General features: G+C 40.7%; 1 protein-coding gene across 1 annotated transcript in view; it reads left to right on the forward strand.

The window, feature by feature from the left end:
* Positions 1-23,553, forward strand: part of ush2a (Usher syndrome 2A (autosomal recessive, mild)) — a 303,135-nt gene that overhangs the window by 115,208 nt on the left and 164,374 nt on the right. The window contains exons 29-32 of the mRNA XM_072689926.1: positions 517-702; positions 6,162-6,275; positions 10,384-10,545; positions 15,845-16,004. Of these exons, the coding sequence (XP_072546027.1) occupies positions 517-702; positions 6,162-6,275; positions 10,384-10,545; positions 15,845-16,004 (622 nt within the window). The remainder of the gene's footprint in view (positions 1-516; positions 703-6,161; positions 6,276-10,383; positions 10,546-15,844; positions 16,005-23,553) is intronic.

The following is a 23,553-nucleotide window of genomic DNA, read 5'->3' on the forward strand; positions in this document are numbered from 1 at the left end:
ATAATAATCAATTCCATCCCACTTCATAATTTACATGCAAGAAACAAACAACTGTCTACAGTGTGTTAAATGCGGTGTGCATGCTGCTTGTTCTGCATGCGTTTGACTGTTTATTGTACTTCTTTGTAAAAGGTGAGTCGTGTAGTGAAAAGGCCATTGCCGGATGGTTTTGAAATATAGCCCAGAATGAACAGTGGATGTACAGTCATATTAAATCAGCGCTGAAAAAGTTACAACTCTAATAAATTGTATTTATGCTAATGGTTGGATATGATTTACTGTGTCTATTAAAAGTGAAGAATATGTGCGCTGCTTTTCTTTGGCCTGACACGCTCTCTTTCGCTCCCTCTCCCTCCCTCCCTCTCTCCCTCTCTCTCTCTCTCACACACACGGCTCTTTCTTTTTTCCTCCCATCTGGATTCTTGTGCACTCTCTCTTTCTCACCCATTCTCTCTCTCTCTCGTTCTCTCTCTCTCCTTCCCTCACTCCCTCCTTCCCCTATTATCCCTTTTGCAGTTCCACAAAGTGTGCTGCCTCCCTCCAGAGTTGCCAGTGTAAATGGCTCCAGCGTGGAGGTGAGCTGGGCGGAGCCGCCGGGGGTCAGGGGTGTAATTGAGCGGTACGTGGTGAAGGCGTACAGCCGGGACCGTCCCTCGTCCCCTCCGATCAGCGCCACCTTCCCCAACACGCAGCGGCTGGCGGGTAAGGGCCGCAACGGGCGTCTGGAGCACAGACTCGCCCATCTTTTTTAAACAACCGCTACCTCTGGCTAGCCCTTTTAACACTACACGCTTATTATTCCTGAAAAAGCAATTTTAGCCCTGAACTCACTTGATTGCCTACGAGAAGAAAAATGTACTTATTAATATTCTTGTTAATATTCCTGTACTGAATTAAATGGTGGGCAGTAGACTTTTTTCACAATACACAGGGTGCAGCACATTATTTAGTTATTTTACAATGGCTTCATACTCAGCTGATCAGATAACTAATAAAACACATATACACTCTATCATGCAAAAGGAAGGGCCAGGTGAAAGCTTTACAAATATACCTCAAGCTTTATACTAACAAGTAGCAGCAATATGTTCCTCTAAGCAGCTGCCTTACACTTTCACAATGAAAATAATTGATGTCCACAAAGCAGGAGAAGGCTTTACGTTTCATCAGTTAGCAGGGACAGCGGAGATCAAGTCCCGAGGTCTGGAAGACCCAGAAAACTTTCATAGATAACTCAAAGAATTGCTTGAAAAGAGCTAATCAAATCTTCTGTTTGACTGCAAAAGACACTCAGGGAGATTTAGTAGACTCTGGTGTGGTGGTGCACTGTTCTTCTGTGCAGCAACACCCGCACAAATATGACCTTCATGCAAGAGTCATCAGCAAAACCCCATCCTGTATCCAGAATTCAGGAAATAAACAAAATTTAAAGGAACTTTTGCACAAACCAGATGCATTTTGGAAACATGGAAAAAGGGATCAAAGATGTCAAATAGAACTGGACTGCAACAAGGGTAAATCGATCATGATTTGAGCTTGTGTTGTTGTTAGTGGCACAGGGAACAGTTCACTGGTAGAGAAAATGGATTCAATGAAATACCAAGAAATCTGAAGATTAAATAAGGATAGCTTCTACAGCAGGATAACGATACTAAGCACTCCTCAAAATCCACAACGGACCACCTCAAGAGCAATGGCAAAGGTTTTAAAATCTGTGGACCTCCTCAAGAGCAGTGCATGCAAAGAAGAATGGGTGGCAATTCCCCATACAAAGAACTGGGAGATGCTTAGCTGCTACAAAAAGCATTTACAGGCTGTAATACTTGCCAAAGGGGGTGTTACTAAGTACTGATGCTGGAAGTCAAAAGAGGCATAATTGGCCTCCCTCTTTCTGGGTGGGTAGAAAAGCCCTTCCTCTCCTCAATCACTCAGTGTTGCATGCATCTATACGCTGATGTAACAGAATTGGTTGTTAGTGTTCCCCTTCATGTGTGATGAGCTGTCCAGTGACACCGTGTTGGCAGCAGTTCAACAAGATGTTCAGGTTTTTTATTTCACTCAGAAGAAGGTACATCCTAGCTTTCACCCTCCCAGTGTTTTGGCATTGTGTGATGGCTAAGATCTAGATACCTAGATTTGGGTGGTGGGTCATTCTCAGCACTGCAGTAAACCTGACATGATGGTGGCATGTTTGTGTGTGTTGCGCTGGTTTGAGTGGATCAGACGCAGCAATGCTTCTGGAGTGTTTAAACACTGTGTCCACTCACTGTCCACTCTCACCTCCCTAATTAATTTACCTTGCAGATGTGAAGTCAGAGACAGTAGCTCATCCGTTGCTGCACACGACTAGATGATTAACTACACAGTGGTCGCAGGACACTGTCAACAGGACGCTGTGGTGGACTATTCTCAGTCCAGCAGTGTAACTGCATCAGATTCAAAACCTTGACGCTGGCCTACAAAGCCAAAAAAGGACCAGTCTCTCCGTACTTGATGGCAATGGTCAAAAGCTGAGCTTCAAGTACGGCTCGGCTTGACCCGCCATCCCTCAAAACCCACGGAAGATGAATGACTTTTTTTCTGTCCTGGCACCAAAGTGGTGGAACGAACTTCCCCTGGGTGTCCAAACGGCAGTCGCTTGCTGTCTTCAGACGCACACTGAAGACCCACCTCTTCTGAGAGTACTTGGATGAAAAGTAGAGTGGTCTCCTTATTGACTTGTGTTTAGTAGTGTCTAAACTTAGAGGTATCTTTGAATTTTTAGTCTATTCAAACTAGCTGAGGTTTTTCCTGGGTAAATAGCGAAGCACTTTTGTAAGTCGCTTGGGATAAGAGCATCTGCTAAATGCCTTAAATGTAAATGTAACTGAGCGATGGTCCTGTGGAGTCCTGAACATTGATAAACAAGGTGAAAGTAGGCTAAGTATGCAGATAAACAGATGGACTACAAGGTATGTGTTATAGTAAGAGGGCCAAGGTAATTCTGAATCAAGCGTGGTAATAATACTATACACTGGTGGTAGCTGATGAAGTAATTTTGGAGCATTTCTATTGGTCCATTAATCATGACATTCTGATGCAATTTTAAGAAACAACTGCTCAAATGTCAACAATACTGTTGTTGTTGTTGTTTTTTGCATGACTGTGACAATATTTTATTATTTCCCTCCCACCCAGGATTTTGAGCTCTTCTGCCTTGTGTGTCGTATAATTGAAGGTCATCATGTTTTATCTTCTTTTCGTTCCAAAGTTACCAGTGTCTCTTTCAGGACAGAAGCTGATGATTTGTAGAGAGTGATCAGTGTGAAAAAGGAGTGGGGCCTTGCCTCCTTACTTTGTGAAAATGCTTTGTAACATCAGATGAATGTGTAATCTCCGAGCAGAGATGCCACTTAGAGATAGCCAATCTACACTCTGTCTCCAGGCAAAATGGGAAGATCCTGTTTTATTTTTTTATCCTTTTCTTGGCACACTTCAAACAGCACGAGGCTAAGCCTTGTTAATTTATGATAGCCGTGACACCAAACGCAGAATTACACAGGCAGATAAAAACCCAGAAAGCAAATGAGTGGGTAATGAGAATGGCTTGGGTCAGCCTCTTAATTGAATTAAAAGATGTCGGACGAGGGGAGGGGAAAAAAAACAACAAAAAAAAAAAAACTGGAGACACCTGCCCAGTTACGACCGCACCGTAGTGTTTACTTTCTGACTCTGACAGCGGTCTGTCCTGCACTGAGATTAGCCTGGCACGTGTAGTGCAGATTAGCATGGAAGCTAGCCAAAGAGCCACTCACTCTCACATTCGCACGCACGCACATCCACCATTAAAAGGACTCTCTCTTTATTTTGGATGATAAATTCATAAATAAATCCTTATTTTAAAGAGTAAAAATTCATTAAAAGCCATGCTTTCAGAAGTCCTTTGTTTTAATTTATGGCTCTGCCATATTAATGCTGCGCTATTTATATGAGGGTGTCGCAGCAGAGACAAGAAATGAGTGCAAGAGGTTAGGCTCCTTTTAATCAGTTCCCTAAGCGATGACAGATTTCACTAAGCACTGTCTGTCCATCCAGCTGTTTGTTTGTCTCTCTGGCCGTCTATTAGTACTGGAAACTGTATGTTATATGGAATAAAATCTTCTAGATTCATATTATATCCAACTATATCATTACTAATAATCATGTTGATCATATTGATTTCCTAATAGCCAATTGCAAGTCTCTGGTTCAGTTATTATTTAAATTATAACAGCTCATTCCTCAGTAATGGAACTTATAAGATTACTATATAACATTTCTCTGAAACATTTTGATGCACTTGGACAGTCAGATTAGTTTCAGGGCATCTGTTATAGAACTAATAAGCACCCTTATGTCGATCCAGTGCCATTTATCTCATAAGCCATTTGACACTACCTTCCAAAAATGTATCATCACTATTCAGTGTTTAGAACCAGTATCGCAGGTGAATGTATAAAATTATGCTAAAATGCTAAGCACAGGTTTCAGAAACCCAAGAATAAAGTTGTAGTAGTCTTATAGCCACTATACCTTGTGTTTTAAAGTAATAATACATTTTTTGATATCTTGACATCTTGGCATCCATCTTTGTTGTGTACATCACCTCAATAAATTAGAGATTTTAGAACAATATGATTAACGTGTAGGCTTTCACCTTAAAGTTCCATTGTGGTGAGTCAAAAATACATTAGTGTCTGTCCAAATACTAATGGTCTTAATTGTTTAAACAGTTATGGTCAGAGGAATACATACACTCATCATGGACATAGACATGGACTTAGACATGTCAAAGTTGAGCTTTCAGTACCTTCTTTGAGCTGTTCTTTTTCTGGGTTGAGTGGGTGCACAACAAACACATTTAATAGGAAAATAACAATAATTAATTAAACATTTGACTGCCATCAACAAGCTTCTGGCAGAATGATGCATATTTGACCACTCGTCTTGACAGAATTGGTAGATTTTTTTTATTATTATTTATTTATTTATTTATCTATCTATCTATCTATTTAGATTTACTGGCACAGACCCGACCTTTAAGCCTAGTGCCCATATTTTCTAAATGTTTGAGGTCGGGTACTCCAAGCCTTATTCCATCCACTTTGTGCAGTTTACCAGTTCCACTCACAGCCAAACAGCCCCACAATATGATGCTACTACCACTTTTTCAAACATACTTCTAGTCATTGTGGTCAAACTACTTTATCTTTGTCCCATCTGACCCTGAGTCAACCATTTTCACCATTACTGTTGGACACAGATGGAATTTGGACTCGGTGGGCATCCATTGCTGTGGTACCCGGGGAGCAGAGAGGGTAAAGGCTCTCTGCTCAAGGGCCCCAACAACAACCCGGGTGTGGACAGTGACAGCACTGGTGGTCCAGCAGGTTCTAACTCATGGCAGACCTGTGCCTTGGTGGTTCTTGAGTTCTTTCTGACTTGTTATACCAATTATCTCTTAGCTGAGGGATTTTCTACCAGACCTTGCCAGTGTGGCTACTCCTCCCAATAAAACCTGTGTGACCTGCATACAGTCATCTGACCAAATGATCTTAGAATTTTCAAATGAGAAATTTCTGACTATGACCATCTTTCTCAGATCTGTAAGTCATTTTTGACTTCTGTTGAATACATAAGCTTTGACATCTCTTTGTACCTTTTTTGTTCTGTTAATTTATTCATTCGCCTATATTTATTTATACAGTTTGCGTATATCTTCATTTTATCTTGTCCAATTCTTTAAGAAAAAAAAAGTTAATTTGCTCACCCAGATTGCACTGATTAAAACAGGGTTAAGGAGGTGCCTGGAGAAGAGCTTTTCAAATCAGGCTGCTTTTAAACACCGCGGCCTACACTGTCCATTAAAAACCATCATTAGCGTCTGAACAGAAAAGCCTGGCATACCCCTTCTGTGATGACTAATAAAGCGCGTTTAAATCTGGGGCTATTATCAGAAGTGATGGTTAAATTATGCTGTGTTTGAAAAGTCATTGCATTAAGTCCCATAGCATCACAGGCAGCGGGACTGCATTTTTGAAATATGGAAGTGAAAAGAGTGATATTTGCTGCTCTCCGCCTCTCTCACTCATTCATTCTCTCTCTCTCTCTCTCTCTCTCTCTCTCTCTCTCTCTCCTTGCAGGAACGCTAAGTGGCCTGGCTCCTTTTAGCAGCTACAGTATTACCCTAACGGCGTGCACTCAGGCCGGCTGCGGAGAGAGCATGCGCTCCATCGGCCTCACCACTCCGCAAGAAGGTAAAGTCATTTAGAAGGTCCTGACTCGCACATTTCTTTGATGAATAATAAAAGCCTGGAGAGGTGCACGAAAGGTGTTGCACCATTTACTGGAAAACTCCAAGCTAATTTGATGACAAAGTGCATTGCCAGTCTGTAATTGCTCCGTTTTATTTTTTTTTTATTTTATATTTAGATTTTTTTCTCTTTTTTTTTTTTGGCAGTGTCCCGGGTTTGGAGAGGGTGAATTTAAGAAAGTATGAGGGGGTGAGGGTGAGGGTTTGGAGGAGGGGTGGGGGGGTAGGATTTGGGCGAGTGGGCGAATGAATCAAACTCTTTTCCCGCTTTTAATGACATGCATCTTTAATAGCTGTAATGCAGATGAATGGCCTTTTTAATTGCTGTTACATTGTTCATGAGAGAGCCTTGTCATTAATGGGAGGCATCTGCAAGATTAATGAAAGCTTTCTTCATTTCACTCCGCCAGAGAAGTAAATCTAAAGACAGTCGGCGGGCTAAAAAGAATTGATTGTACGGCCGCAAGTATGAAATGGAGAATCAAGCGCTCCATTTCCACGCTTCTGGAGCCGTCCGAGGGCGTGCTCGGCTGCTCTCGCAGGCGGAAGCGCTGCCGGAGCACTGCTGGAGCACTGTGGAGACCTCTCTTTCTCTCTCCCTTTCAACTCTTCTGTGCTCATTCTTTATTACCGTTGCGTCTGTCCGACTCCACAGGCAAGACAACGAAGCTTTTTCTGTAGTCTGAGGAGAACAAGTGTCATGTCCATTGACTGAACCTCTCCCTCTCCTACATGAAACAGCAGGAATAAAGACAGATTCAATGTCAGCTGCAATTAGTATCTCTGTCTCCATCCCATTTGCAAATAAAAGTCTCTGTGTTCTGCCCAGTGGTTTAAATAGTTTGAACAGTATCTCTCTTTCACTTTTTTTTTTTTTTTTTTTGCCAGGTTATGAGTAGAGTGAAATATGTGGGCAGCTTTTTCAGGTCGTGCATTAATCTAAGTTGGGCTAAATTGCCTTGTTTAAGAGATAGTATGACATTAGGGGTCATTGTAGAGTGAAAAAATCAATCTGATGTGGACTTGATTACAAAAAGTGAAATTACTGTATCGATTCTGCGCTACAGAACTTTGCACACTGGTTCCCTGTCTGGTGTAGCAGCTCCTTTATTCTTTATAGCAATTATTATTTAGCAGAAAGGGAACACTTTACATGAGGGGTCCATTGTAGATCCCTCAGAGATTCAAACATTCAACTGAATGCTTATTAAATTCAACTGAACTCTAAGCTTAATGTAAGTACCCTTAACCATACTCTTTTGGGGTTTGGTTGATTCAAGGGTAAGGTGAAGATTGGGGTTCAGATTTAGAGTGGATTTAAGGGGAAAGGTTGAGGTTAGGGTTCAGTTTAAGAGTAGATTCAAGGTTAAGGTTAAGGTGAGGGTTTGGATTTAGGGTTGATTCAAGATTAAGGTTAGGATTAGTTGTAGTGTTGCATTAAATAGATAACCATTTACATCCAACTTAGAGTTCAGTTGCATTTAATAGATATTCAGTTGAATTTTAGTTGAATGTCAGGTGAGCATCTACAGTGGAAGAAATAAGCATTTGATCCCCCACTGATTTTAAAAGTTTATACTCTGACAAATACTTAAACAGTCTATGATTTTATGGTAGCTTCATTTAACAGTGAGAGATGGAATATCAAAAAGAAAATATAGAAAATGAAGTAATATTTAAATAAAAAATAATTTGCATTTCATTGAGGGAACTAAGTATTTGATCCCCTAAAAAACATGACTAATGTTGGCTCCCACAGACCACTGACACACCCCAATCTCAGTGAAGTCGCTACCTGCATGAGAGACACCTGTCCCAAATTGTCACCTGTGTAAAAGGCCACCTGCCAAGAGACTCAGTGATACTCCAACATCTCCACCATGGGTAATACTAAAGAGCTGTCTAAAGATGTCAGGGACACAATTGTTGACCTACACAAGGCTGGAATGGGCTACAAAGCCATAAGTAAGAAGCTGGATGAGAAGGTGACAACTGTTATTGCAATTATTTGGAAGTGGAAGAAGTACAACATTACTATCAATCGACCTAGGCCTGGAGCTCCCTGCAAGATATCACCTCGTGGAGTCTCACTGATCATGAGAAAGGTTAAAAATCAGCCAAGAACTACACGGGAGGAGCTGGTTAATGATCTCAAGGCAGCTGGGACCACAGTCTCCAAAAAAACATTGGTAATACACTGAGACATAATGGTTTAAAATCCTGCAGTGCAGTGAAGGTTCCTCTGCTCAAGAAGGCTCATGTCCAGGCCCGCCTTAAGTTCACCAATGAACATATTAATGACTCCGAGAGAGACTGGGAGAAGATGCTGTGGTCAGATGAGACCAAAATTGAGCTCTTTGGCCTCAACTCAACTCAACGTGTTCGGAGGAAGTAAAATACAGAATATGACCCTAAGAACACCATCCCCACCGTCAAGCATGGTGGTGGAAGTATTATGTTTTGGGGGTGTTATTTTTTTTAAGGGCACAGGACAACTTCACCGCATCGACAGGAAGATGAACAGGGCCATGTATCGCAAAATCCTGGGTGACAACCTCCTTGCCTCTGCCAGGGCACTGAAAATGGGTCGTGGGTGGGCCTTCCAGCACGACAACGACCCAAAACATACAGCCAAGGAAACAAAGGAGTGGCTCCATAAGAAGCATATCAAGGTCATGGAATGGCCTAGCTAGTCTCCTGACCTCAATCTCATAGAAAATCTATAGAGAGAGCTGAAGCTTCAGCGTTTCCAAATGCACGCCTAAAAACCTTAAGGATTTGGAGATGATCTGCAGAGAGGAGTGGGCCAAAATTACTCCTGAAGAGTGTGCAAACCTACAAAACTACAAGAAACGTCTGACTGCTGTGCTTGCCGACAAGGGTTTTGCCACCAAGTATTAAATGATGTTTTGCTAGGGGGTCAAATACTTATTTCCTTCAGTGAAATTCAAGTTCATTTTTTATTTCTCATTTCATGTAATTTTCTCAGTTTTTCTTTGATATTCTGTGTGTCCCTGTTAAAATAAAGCTGGCATAAAATTATGAGACGTTTTATTTATTTCCATGGGATCTTTAATGCACCATCCAAGTAAAGTGATACCAAAAAAAAGAAAAAACAAAAGGCCATGGTTGACTTTTTTTTTTTTTTTTTTTTTTTTTTTTTTTTTGCTGTTGTGAAAGGTCTCTTCAAGGCTGTGTTATCTCAGCAGATTGCCACTGTTGGGCCCTTGAGCAAGGACCTCTCTGCTTATTGTTCAGAGCACGTTTGTTTTTTCTCACTAGCTACACGGATGGGTTAATGGCGGAGGCCAACATTTATTATGTAAGATAAAATAAAATATTTTTGGGCATGTAACATAACTGCAAAAAAACCAACACGCCAATAATGACTTGTATGTAAAGAGTTTCATAACACACCAAATACAATCCATATATGGAAATATGGAAGTTTTAAATGAATGTCACAAAACCAACCCAGTTATATAAAGTATATCTGCCTGTTTAGTCACTTTGGTTATCCCATTCACTCTGATGTTATAAGGAATGATTAACCCCAAACTGCTGTTTCAGTGAGATGCAGCCAATCAGCTGAGACCTATTGCAATTTCTTAAAGGGACAGTGACAAAACCAGCTTTTTTTTTTAGTAATTCAATAGAAAATGGTAATATAAAAATAAATCAGCTGAGTAAACCCACACTTGTCTTAACTGTCTTAAGTAGACATTAGGGGAGAAATCAAATGCAGGACACACATACCAATTCTAATAATTATAGAATTATCTAACGAGAATAATTAGAATACTTTTGTGTACTTTTGGACTGATGTGCTCTTCACATGCACCTCATTTTACCTTAAACAAACCGCATGCAGTTAGAACCCTTCTGCATAGTTAAACATATTCCTTAAGTATTTAACTGAAGAGTACTTATTAATACTAAAAGTAATTACTAATTATCATTCTAGGAAACTGGAAGCCACTTTCATGAACGTTCCTAGAAATCCGTAGTCAGAAACCTTTCAGTTGTTTATCCTTATATCATTTCTATCACAGCTCCTGAGGAAGTCCTTCCTCCTCGTGCATTTCCAAAGCCTGACTCTCTTTCTGTTTATTGGGATCCCCCTCAAAAACCCAATGGCATCATCACCCACTACACCCTCTACAAGGACAACAAGCTCATCTACCGAGGCAACGAGACTGCTTTTAACATCACTGGTAAGAAATTCTGCCCATGTCTAAAATGTGAGATGCACTTTCCTCTGTGTGAACGTTCACAGTTCAGGTTGCAAAACTACTTAAAATGTACAATGTTAGGTTAATTAACTCAAGCTATGACATTCTACCATTTTGAGATGCAAGGTGACAGCATATTCCTCACATTCTGAAGGATAGACGTTTATTAAAGCGTACAGGGGGTGGTGTTGTGGATATTCATGTCTGAAGCCCTGATGTAAATCCACATTATAAAGCGAATGGTTTGTTTTGTAAAACCCAAGTCTGTAGCAACTCAAGTACATTGGTATGTCTGTTCCTTTACGCTCGTGTTTACTCAGAAGAAGAGCATGAATACCGAAAGAAAACAATAAGTAGAGGTGGATTAGCATTTGAAAGAGAGGGGAGCTACCCAGCCCTACCCAGGGGAAGTTCCTTTGAACAGCGTTTAGCTGTCATAAAGAGCAGATGAAACGAAGAAGCAGACAGAGCGTCTCGTTGACACCGAGGGGCTGTTTTGGAACAGTTCTTTGAATCATTGCGTATGCAGGAGCGTGCGCTGAGCAGTCCCGATCCTGTGCATAGTAACTTGGTGAAGTACTGCTAGTGGAGTCTTTATCGCACAGGTGTTATATACTATTATATGTTAAATACAAGTTTCCTGAAACATTCAGACAATGTACAACAGTGAGAAAACACTTCAACTCTTTGCATAGCACAAATCTAATTGGGAGGAGGAAAATTAAGTATTCCAGTCAGGCCACTAGCCTAGAGGCCTACAGTGTAGGGATGCCTGAACTTTTTATCCAGGGGTAACATGGCTCAAAAAAAAAAAATTGAAATATATATTTAAAAAATGCATGTAATAACAATAAAATACTATAAAATACAGATTCACAAGGTAAATAGAAATTTAATAAAACTGGCACTACAGTTTATGGTCATCTGTCATGTTTTGGGGATTTTGTATTTAATAGTAACTTTAGGATGGTATTGTTTGTTTGTCGAATTATGTACTTTTCTAAATTCTGCAATCCGATGGGTTATTATTTTGATTAAAACATTCATTTGAAACCTTCAAACCTCTGAATACTAGTGTGTCTGTACTTTATACTTATAGTGGTTCTTATTCTCAGACAAAAAAAGACAAAACTTCATGAGAGAATTTAGTACATCAAATACCCACACACACACATATCTTAGCCATGTTACTCTGGGGCAACTGGAAACATAACTGAAGTGTGGAAATTGCTGTAGTTGGCCCCTGCCCCCATTTAATCAAAAACCCTAAACGACTGAGGCTCTGTTCGCTTCTAAGGAAGCACAGTTGTATTACTATATTTCATTTTGCTGGAAGAGACAAGGGCCAACAGCCAGCCATTGTTATGTTTGGCTTTTTTTTTTTTTATTTGTGACTCCCAGTGTGCTCCTGCTGGCCTGGCCTCCAGCAGCAGCAGCAGCAGCAGTAGCGGCAGCGGCCAGCTCTTGGCGGTAATGTGTGAACATTGTGCAATGTTTTATTAAAAGGCTCAGGGCTCCCGCCACTTTTTGACCCCAGGGTGAGAGCCATGCCTAAATGATGTGGGAGCCCCCAAAAGACCAATTTACACCCAGGACAGGTATATTCACTCTGAGATGAATCATTCAAAATGTCAGCCTATTCCTCTCCCTTACTCCCTTCCTGGTTTAACATACATAGTGGCAGCCATATACGGTCACACATACACACACTCTTTGTGTTTGCTGGGGAAAAAAGCCTAAAAAAAAGTTTTGTAAAAGGCAGCTGAATACACTCCATTATAGCTAATGAATTATTGTATATGGGCTATACATATGGTTATGTTAGACTGTATACCATAAGACAGTACATGAAATATAGAGGTATTATATAAAGAAAAGATAAAAATTACATATTAATCCAGTATTGGAATTACAGTGGACAGTTTAGCCAATTACAGCACATAATTATTGCTTATGCATGCCCTTATACATAATTACTGTTCAATATAGACGTGGACATCTATAGATACATAGAACATATAGATGGACTACACAGTTTTACCAATATACACTGACCAGGCAGATTTGTTAGGAAAACTAATACTAATGCTCTCTTGAGATACTGGTGCATACATGATTGCATAATGCAAAAAATTTTTCATGAAGAGAATTTACATTATCTTAAAATCTCTAGTTTTACCACATCCCAATTATCATGTTCATGAGACCAGTTAAGACCAAACTACATTATTATGCTGGAAGTAGCCATGAGGAGATATGTAATTTATGGCCATAACGATACACATGGTTAGCAATGATAGTTAAATAGACTGTGGCATAAACACATTCCCCACACCATTACCCCACCTCCACCAGCCTGGATTGTCAATGGATTCAAGCGGTTCGTGCTAAATTCTTACACTGCCATCTATGTGCCCCAGCGGAAATCCAGATTCACCTGACCAGGTTACGTTTTTCCTAAATACAACTGTCCAGTTCTGATTAGCCTGTGTCCACTGCATCCTCAGCTTTCTGTTCTTGACTGACAGAAGTGGAACGGCCTTCTGCCGTTGTAGCCCATCTGCTTCAAGTCCATAGAACTGCCACTTCTAATGGATGTTTTTGCTTTATTGCTTCATGCTGAGAAAAACAAATTAGAGACTGTTGTGCTGAGAACCCCAGGAGCTCAGCAGTCCTAGAAATACTGAGGCTAGCCCCTCTGGTACAAACAGTCGTCATGCCACATTTAAAATCACTAAGATTACATAGTTTTCCCAATTCTGATGGTTTATTTGAACATTACCTGAAGCTGCTAACCCAAATCTGCATGATTTTATGTATGAGAAGATTGGCTGATTTAGATATTTGCATGAATGTGTAGGTGTACAAGTCTTCATAAGCTGCTTGGTTAGTATAGGTCTTTGGGAAAGACAAAACGCTACATTTCACTACCTAAACATACCTCACTAGGTCATGTGTAATTCTAAATATGCAAGTGTATGTGCAATGATCTTTGTCTGCTAGGTCTGGGTGAAATGAATCAGTCTTTTAGCATTTCATCTTAAAATGACCCCATTGTCACTGCATTTCAGTCAAACAGTTTAGAGCTGAATGAAGGCTGCTGAGCCATTATTTGAAAAAAAAAAGGTCAGGAAAGACGGAAATGAATAGCTGGAGATTAAACTTGCAGTCTCTTAAAGGTGGAGCCAATGTTTAGATGGTTGCGCTGCTCAAGCATAGTATTGGCCAAGAAGGTGTAGATCAGTGCTGTCATAGCATATATTCTGACTTGAATTAAATAATGAACCAAATGTACCACACAAAGATTTCCAGAATCTTTTCACACATTTCAGCCTAAAAACAATGTGTTTATCATAAAAAGGAAAGATCAATGGGTCTCCCACAGCAGCACTGGCAAGTCAATGGGTGGTCTTGATTGGAAATTATAGCTTGCCTGACAGTAATGGTTGGGGCGTCCGTGCACGAGGGTATAATTTCTTGTAATGCGTTTCTAGTTAACGCCTGTTGATCTGTTTTCTCAGGCTTCTCATGCTCTCTCTCTCTCTGCCTCCCTCCCTTCCGCCTCACTTAGTGGCAGACTATATGCAAATATGCTATGACAGAAGCCACTATCTGGTGAGAAAACCCTAAGCACATTTCACACCTAGTTTTTTTGTCAAGAATTGAAAGCTCTGCGCCAGAGTCTCCTTTTCAAAGCTCAGAACAATCTCAGCCCGCTCCTCTGATCACCTTAAGCAACTTTGCCGTCGACGGATAAAGACGTGCCTGACTACAGGCTGTATCACAGCCTAAAGTTCAAACACAAAGCGTGAGTGAGTCTTAAAGGGAAGGCGCATCATGCGGCTAGATGTTATTTTCAGTCTTACTCAGCGGGGTGCAGCATTCATTGCAGGTCGTGATGAAGGATGAAGGTAAAGGTCTGATATGATAAGAAGCTTCAGAGCGCCGCATCACTACGCTTACCCCCTCACGCATGCGCACATGCATAGCACGCTCCAAACCCGGGGATTCCAATTTCTTTCAGGATATCTTAGCTCAGCTTCGGCGGCCGCCCCTGCTGTGAATCTGGATTCTCTCACCCTTTTTCCCCCTTCCTCGTTCCTTGACAGTAAAACTGCTTTCAAGCGATTCAAGGAGAGAGCCTCCTTCGCGTGGAGGATGCCCTTTGAAACATGCCGCTCTCAGCCTGGGTTTGAAAACTCCAGCCTGACTGTACAAATGGTTAACAAATGAGTCCAGCCGTGTGGAAGTGCAGGCTGGTGTATGTGTGCAAGTGCAAGTGTATGTGTGTATATGTGTGTGTGTGTGTGTGTGTATGTGTCCTCTTGAGAAGGCAGAGGGCCAGAGGGAGATGACTGATTATCTCTACAATAGCTCACTGAACCCAAACATGCTTAAAGTGACGAGAGTTAGATCTTTAATAATGAACTCAAAACAGAACAAGGTTTGTGTAGGAATATGACTGCTTGCACTTCACAAATGTGGGATGTCAGATATCAGGAACTTTAACCAGGAAAAAGTGAAAAACTTCAGGTGAAGGACAAAACAAGAGGAGGAAAAAACCCTGGTTAACTTGAAAGGAATTTTGAGTTATTCATTATGATAGTGTATACAGTGTATTTTATACAGTGTAGGATTATGGATGCCATATTCACATTATATCAACAAAAATATCAAAAATGGAAAGCAATCTTTTCTATTTGTATCAAATATTATATGTCAAATATTAAAGTAAATCGATCAAAAATACAAACCAACTCATATGTCAATACAGTAAAACATATTAGAGTGCACACACATACAAACATAAATATTGGTATATTGGAAAAAAGAGTAAGACAAAAAATATCCTGCTGTTTAACCTGCTGGAGTAACTGTCTTAATGAAGGCTTTTTACTAGATTGTAGAGCATTGTTGTGAGGATTTGATTGCATTCAGTAACAGATGTTAGTGAGGTCAGCACACCTCACCTAACTCCTTAACTCACCCAAAAAGTACTGGATGGAGCACCATTATTCCAGAGAATACAGTTCCACATAATTCTCCAATGTTAATCTGCTCCAGAGACTCCTATTCTATTTGCAATACAAGCTGGACTAGAAAGCAATGGGTGCAACGTAAAGTAGCTGAATGCCTTCAATAGAAAGAGTGTCTACAAACATTTGGACATAGTGCAGACACATATGTATAGGTCTTCAAATTGTACATGACCGCATAAATGAATGTTCTCAGATGTACAATGTTTAATTATTCTTAATTATTCTGATGTATGTTGTTTCAGATCTAGGCGTTTACACTCCACACAAGCTGGTCCTGAGCGCTTGCACTGAGGCAGGTTGCACGAACAGCTCCGTAGTCACACTCTTCACTGGGCAGCTCCCCCCATCCTACATGGAGGCGCCCGTCCTCACCATCCTGGATGCTCGCAGCATCTACGTCCAGTGAGTGCTTCATACCCATGCACAATACAGTAGACCTTTTCTATTCTACAAACCCCAGTATATCTACACAAGATTTTGATAATTGTAAAATTGTGGTGAATTAATTATTTTTTTTAATTATTGCATCACAATAACCTCCCTGTACCTCTTTACCATAAGTGAATGTAAATATAAGGTTTTTAAGACAAAGCCTTTTTGAAACAAACATCTCTAGCATCAGGCAGTGTAATGCAATGTAATAGGTCCTATCGCCACCACTGTTTCAATTCTGACTCAAGTTTGTTCGGAATAGCATTTCACACTAATTCTCTCTGAATGACCTTGCTTATATATTTTTATATATTTAATTAGTGGATAATGTGATATTCTGACCTATTCTGACAGATCATTCAGAAAAAAACACTACTTTTAATTATATTATGTGATATATTAATATTTCCTAATATATTATTAGACTGTGTTATTTACAAAAAAAATGGCAAAAACCTTGTATCTCCATTTTTGCCATGTTTCTTTTTTTTCTTTTTTTCTTTCTTTACTTTTTAACAGAGATGCTCCAAAACGACTTTGAATAAAAAAAAAATGTATGACAAGTGACAAGATTTTCATATTGTTCAAGATCTCCTTCCTTGTAACGGCCTAAATTACACAGTGGTGCAAAATCTGCCTTACTGCATTCTCACTCTCCCTTACTGACTTTGTATCTGTTTTGCAGTAGAAGGTAGATTTTTTTAGAAATCTAATCTGCCAGTAGGTTAGGCCTGTACATTTTGTGTCCTATGTTCACATACAAGGTTGTGCCTGCATGCAAATTAGTGGGACTGTTTAGTGACATGAGAAGCACATCACCTTATTGGACAGTGGCTTTAATTTATTATGATTAAATACGTCAGTGGGGTTCATTTTGTGGGACTACAAACCTTTCATCTGCAGGAACCAGGGTTTTGTATTGGTGGCCCTCTACCCTCATTATAGGGCCTGTCCTTGGGTCAGACATGCAGGCAAACGCTAATATATACGCACATGCGTGCGAACATGCAGGCTAACGAGGTGGGGACGGGAGTGAAGGTGGAAGGACTCACCTTTTATGTGACAAAGTTTCATCAAAGAGACACAGTAATGAGGCAGTGGGCGTCTGCTCACTCTTGGAGGACAAGAGAGAAATCCGAACTGTCCCCTTGTATTACCCATAATCCCCCTGCTGGGCACTCCCAGTCATTGTCTCTTTTATGTGTAGAAAGGCTGCACAGTGTGGACAAAATGCTATGGCTGTAATCCTGTCGCTTCATCCCAGCAGGCACTGGATGTCCGCTGGACTCGAACATTGAATTTTAGTTGAAAACTAAGTTTAGCAGATGTTAGGTTTTGCTCATCATACCTTACAACTAATTGTAATTATTTTTGTCAATATGAGTATCAGTATTTTACTTAACATTTGAACCTAAACACAACAATATATCAAGGTCAGCTGTCATTACTGTACTAATTTTCCCCCAAAGAAGTTGTAGATGATCCATAAAAATATATATCTTATTATATATTTATTAGATATATTTATTTTTCTTTATTTATATAACTAAAATCAAAGAATGTACTGCAATATACATTTTTCTCCCAAATAATAATCATTGCCAGTTCCCACCCACTAGACTCCTACTATTTTACTATTGCCTAAGCACTAAGTAGATGCGGTCTTGCACGTGCTTCCTCCTGGACAGCTAAGGTGCCATCACGTTTTTTCAAACTGCCACCGGTGTAATGTATGCAGTGTAATTGAAGTGCTCAGTGCTGTGATTATTTGTGGACTAATTGTAAATTCTGTTACATCTGCTATGAGATGCCCTGGAAAGAATTGTTCTGAATGATGGGGGAGAGGGAGGGCCACCCTATCCACGCAAAGAGAGCAAGCCATGGATTGGCTGTTTGCAACAGGACCAATGCTTCAACAGTTGTGCAAAACAAGGTCTTTTTCCCCCTCCAAGAGTGTATAGTCCGTGTGCCCTCTTGATATATTGCCCATTAATACATAGTTCAGAATGGCTAATGTAAATGGGCGACAGCTTTAAACTAGGCTTCATAGATGTGATTACAAAGAAAAAATGATTTAATTGTTATAAATGATTCCAGAAATTAGTCTCCTCCCAATGTACTAAAGCTAAGCTAAGCACATCTTTCATCTCTTAAAATACATTATGCCTACTCGGGAAAGGGGTGGGGGGTCAAGGGTCAGATTAAAGTCAACACTCCAGCTTATTTTTCCAGGGTATTTTGTCAAGTTTGAGGAGTTGTCCTAGCACGGCGGCAGCGGGGGCGCATTAATCAACTGAGTGTTTTCCATATAATCATAAAGTGCGCCGCGCCCCTTCCGTCACTCAGCGCGCTGGCTCTTCGTCCTTGTTGTCTTTGGGTGTCCTCCGGCCGGCGTTGTGGCCGGCATTCGCTGGAAAGAGAGCCTTGATTTAGTGGTGTAACAGCAAGCTGCAGCGACGGGCAGTCTGGCCTGTCATTGGACTGTATGAAAACGTCTGAGCGTGACCTTCTCCCCTCCTGTTTAGCATGCGAAATATTCTCCTGCGCTTGACCCCTGTGTTGAGAGTGAGTGAGTGAGAGAGAGAGGGAGGGAGAAATGAAGAGTGAGAGACTGTGCGTGTGTGTGTGTGTGTGTGTGTGTGTGTGTGTGTGTGTGTGTGTGTGTGTGTGTGTGTGTGTGTGTGTGTGTGTGAAAGAGAGAGAGAGGAAGCAAGAGAGAGCGTCTGAATGAGAGCTAGAAGCTCCGTCTCAGTCCGCCTCCACCTTGGCCTTTAGCAATCTGTGTGAAAGCCATTAGAGCTTCATCTTTAGTCGCCGCTCCGCCATCACTTAAGAACTAGCTGGAGAGGGCACGATGCCATGCGGCCGCTGCCGACGGGGCTGAGAGGATGAGAGAATGAGAGAGAGGCGGGAAGAGGGAAGAATGGAGGAACAACAGGGTGGCGAACTCGGCCGCACTGTTTTTAGCATCAAGAGTGAGGTGACGGAACCCCTCCCTCTGCCGCCGGAGCGAAAATGTCAGCACTTTACTGGAGCGATCACGGTCGGAGAACGGTGGAGAGGAGGCCAGGGCGCAAGGAGAATACATATGTGAGTCGACAACTTGAGTGCACCAACTTCGGCCTGTTGCCCAATAAAACAACCGAATTTGAAATGCAACTTGGCTGCCGTGTCAGTGAGTTAGGTTAGACGCTGTAGTTTTCTTAGTTTGTGGATGCAGTTTCCGTTGAATTCACTACTACATGAAAGTTTTCTAACCACTCTCCATCTTTGGAATTCAACAGGCTGTTTATATGCATCTTTAAAAATAAAAAACTCATTGGTAAAAGTTTGTGGACACCTGCTCATCCCTTGTCTTTTAAAATCAAGAGTTTAAAATAAATACAAATAAATGTATACGTTTAAAATAACTCGCAAGGTTTTCCACTAGATTGTGGACAACTGCCATGAGAGTTTGATTGCGTTCAGCCCCAAGAACATTAGGTCATCACTGATGTTGGAGAATTAGTTCACAAACGCCACACAAAGGAATTGGATTGAGCTCCTTCACTCCAAAGAAATCAGTTCCACTGCTCCACTGTCCAATGCTTGGAGGAGAGTGAGAGGTGTTCTCTGTAGCAAAAGCAGAGTCAACAAATGTGTCCTGGCAAGTTGGCGACAGCATGTTACCTAGCAAGTTTATTTAGCCAATTTAAACACTGATGCATTCGAACCTGGAAGACCAACTTTGTCTGACACCTGTTTTCTTGTTAAACCTTGTCATGACAAGTCGAGGTATATTTTCAGACTGTTATTGTATAGCTTGTGTTCAGAAACAGGTAAAAGTACCATTTCCTCCATGTTGGAGGGAACTAGCTCATTTTGAAATCTCCCAGTCCTACAGACATAAATCTCATAAACAGATTTCCTATGCTGTCTTTCTTGGCCTGTGTGATAATTCTACAATCTTAAAAATAAAGGTGCTTCAAATGGTTCTTTGACAGAGACCATAGAAGAACCACAGTTGGTTCCATGAAGAAACAGTGTGAAGAACATTTAAATTGGTAAAACCCTTGACCTCAAGTTAAAAGGTTCTTTTTTTAACACATGGTTCTCAGATGCAATGTGTCTCTTCTACGATGTTGCTTAAAGAACCATTTGATGCACTTTCATTTTAAACACTGTAGGCCCTATCTGGTCTACAGCCCAGAACCTAACCGTATCCCCCCCCCCACACACACGCGCACCACCACCACGACAGCTTTGCGCTCGCTCTCTCGCCCTCACTAATGCGGTAACCTCTCAAAACCAGTCCTCATCCAATTATCCTCATTTCTTCCCCTCACTTGTGAAGGGTGGGGAGTGCTCGTGCTCTTCCCCTGTATATTAATGGTGGTGGGGAGCTTGTGATGTCTGTATGTCATTTATTAAAAAGATGTATATGACTCAATTTGTCCCATCACCGATTTTCATAACTCGGTTATGGTTCTGCTCGTTCCTGAAAGCAGTGCTTTGGAGGAAAGCTCACCATATTTATTGTTCCAATCTGCTGGGAGGGGGAGGGGCAGGTTATTGCTTTATTTCCATGGGATATTCCAATTTGAATAGGATGAGAGGCACTGGTGGTAGAGAAAGAGAGCAGGAGAAAGAGAGAGAGAGAGAGAGTGAGAGTTATTTGACATTACAGATGATATCTTGCGCGCTTCTTTTTTTTCTCTCTCTCTCTCAGGGTCTAATTGTGGATACGGTGCCTTTGGAAGGTATTGCCTTGTTAGCAGAATTGTAATAGCAAAGGGTGAAGGATCATATGTGTTCAATACTCTTTTGTTGTGTTGCGATTTGCCTGTGAGAAAGGTCCTGGGCTGCAGGAAATGCGCAAAACCAGAATCAGCAGAAACACTCCCTCCCGAATGCCCTCTCGCACTCCGTCCCTGGCTACAATTAGTAACACTCATACATAGTATTACATTATATCACTCTATACGGTGTTGCATTATCTCTGCCTAGCTGAAGACTTCTATTGCCTTCTCCCAATCCTTTCTGTTTTTGTTATAGATGTTTTTCGGAGGCAGTATAAATCATAAGCCCAATTGATTTATCAATTATGTGATAGAGCGTCATAATAGCCACTGTCGTTTGTCATTTAAAATACAATTTAATTGATGCAGAAGCTAAATTAATCACAATAATGAGTAGGGTTACCTGCGGGTGTGTTTGCTCCTGGTAGACCAAAAGACCCTTGTTAGGCATGCGCTGATTTCTTGGAACAAAAAAAGCTTGAAAAACAACTTGTGTGTCCCCTATGCATCATCTGAGCTCATGTTGTTTTTAAGCTGTAGACAAGTCTTGAAATAGAACATACTGCTTAGAGAGCCAGTTGTATGAGGAGGGGCAGGGGGGCTTTTGTCCTAGCCTCTATAACTCAATGGCGGTTGTGCTAGACCTTTCAAACTTTTATAAGACACTCATATTTGCCTGTTTCAAGTTACAAGAGTTGCGAAGAAAGAGTTCTGCACAGGCATGAAAGTGAACCCCAGCCTGATCAGACCTGATTAAAACTGACTGATACAACCTGAACCTGCTACCCATGACAGGGAGACAGGCAGGAAAGAAAAGAGTGCTTGAGCCAGAGACAGACAGACAGACAGACAGGGGGAGAGGGAGCATATGGGAGAGAGTGCAAACATATGTACATGAAAGATTTTTTGCTGGACCTTGTTGGGCTTCAGTCAGGTAGAAGACTTTTAGTTAGCTACATTATATGAGCAAAAGTTTTGGGACACCTACCCATTCAAATCAAGGTAATAAAAAAAAAAGAGTTTATTAAGCTTTTGTTGGTTTAAGTGTTTCTACTGTCCAGGAAAGGCGTCCAACTAGATTTTGAACTATTGCTGTGAGGATTTCATTGCATTTAGTGACAACTCCCCAACTCATACCCAGATGTATTGTGTGGAGTCTTCCAGAGAACACCGTTCCACTGCTCCACAGCTCAATGCATGGTGCCAATATGTTCAACAATAAGTAGACAAACTGTCTGTGTGTGTGTGCGCATTTGCACATCTGTGTCAGCAATGAGTGCAACCTCAAGTAGCTAAATGCATTTATTACTAGAGGTGTCCACAAACATTTGGACATATGAGCACAAAAGAAGCATCACTATGGAACATTTTTAATGTTTTGCTCCTGTGCTGCCCCCACAGTTGGGAATTGTAATTTGTGCATTGAGCTACACCGAACTGTCACTACAAGTGAAAGAAAAATGTGCAAGCATTAGGCAGTAATGTAATATTGCATGACTTTACACCAACTAAACTCTGTTTAGGCAGCATTACACACTTGAGCACACTCATGAGCGTCATCCTGTCTACTGCTTCAAAGTTACAGACTGTAGTGTGCCAAGCCTGGAGTAGCAAGGATAGAGAAGCAGTTCTCTCTATAACAAGTCAGTAAAGCATTGCAATAATTTGAAAGCTGTTATTTTAAAGTAAAAATGCTACATCAAGTTTAGCTTTAGAGTCCTTTCTGTTCTATCATGCAGAATACTGTGTTTTCCAAAGTTCTTGAGTTTTATATCCGTTATTGAGACTTGGAAAATCCCTTTAGAGTGATTTAAAGATTGCTTGTCCCAAGTTTCCATTTGCACCTTATATGCTGCTGTTTAAACAACATTTTAAATCACTGTTTCTAGTTTTTGTTTAGTAAAAGGATTGATTAAATCTTAAAGATGATAAAAAACAAATTCTATATAACACCAAAAGTGTCAAAGAACTATTTTTAGTACTATATAGAACCCTTTTTATTTAGGGTTCACTTACAGGATGACCTTTCCTGTCACTTACCCAGAAATGTGTATGGATAAGTCTCTCAGTTAAAAAGATAAAATAAGTAAATGAAACTAAGTCTTTGTTTTTTTTATTGAAGTTATTATAGATGTTCTGATCTGTCCTGCCCAGAATACTCAAGAAGCAAATAAACAACTGCTTTGATATGAAACAACTTCTGGAGAAAGCAGTAGAAGAAACAATATGAATTTCATACTTGAAGAAACAGCCAAACTTGTGACTTATACTTTCTGTACAAAATACAAGCAATGCGAGCAGCACGGGCATGGAACTAAACATGAAAACACAAGGAACAGTCAGAAAGCTAAATTGTTTAGGAACCTTGTAACTCCTCAAACCCTGGACCTACGCCCACACTTCAGTTCTTCACCCTCATAACTGAGGTCCTCTCATAATTCTCCTAAAATCAGATTCATAGACCTAAGAATGGAACTCTGTGGGACTCCACACAATATGCCAAAACAAAGATTACCTAATAACTCTTAGTAGTTTCTGCATAAAGATTAATAAAACATTTATACACATAGGGTTCAAAAGGTTACTGCATGTAGACTTCATCTTGATAACAAGAAAACCTCTCAGTCCTGAAGTTGGATAAAAATGAAGTATGTTAAAGGATGTCAGAAAATACTAGATTATTTAATAAGCATTTGCATGGAGACTCATAATACAAGTAGATGTTTGCCATTTAGTATAAA

This window comes from Salminus brasiliensis, chromosome 10 (assembly GCF_030463535.1).
Source record: "Salminus brasiliensis chromosome 10, fSalBra1.hap2, whole genome shotgun sequence".
In the NCBI taxonomy this organism is placed as follows: Eukaryota; Metazoa; Chordata; class Actinopteri; order Characiformes; family Bryconidae; genus Salminus; species Salminus brasiliensis.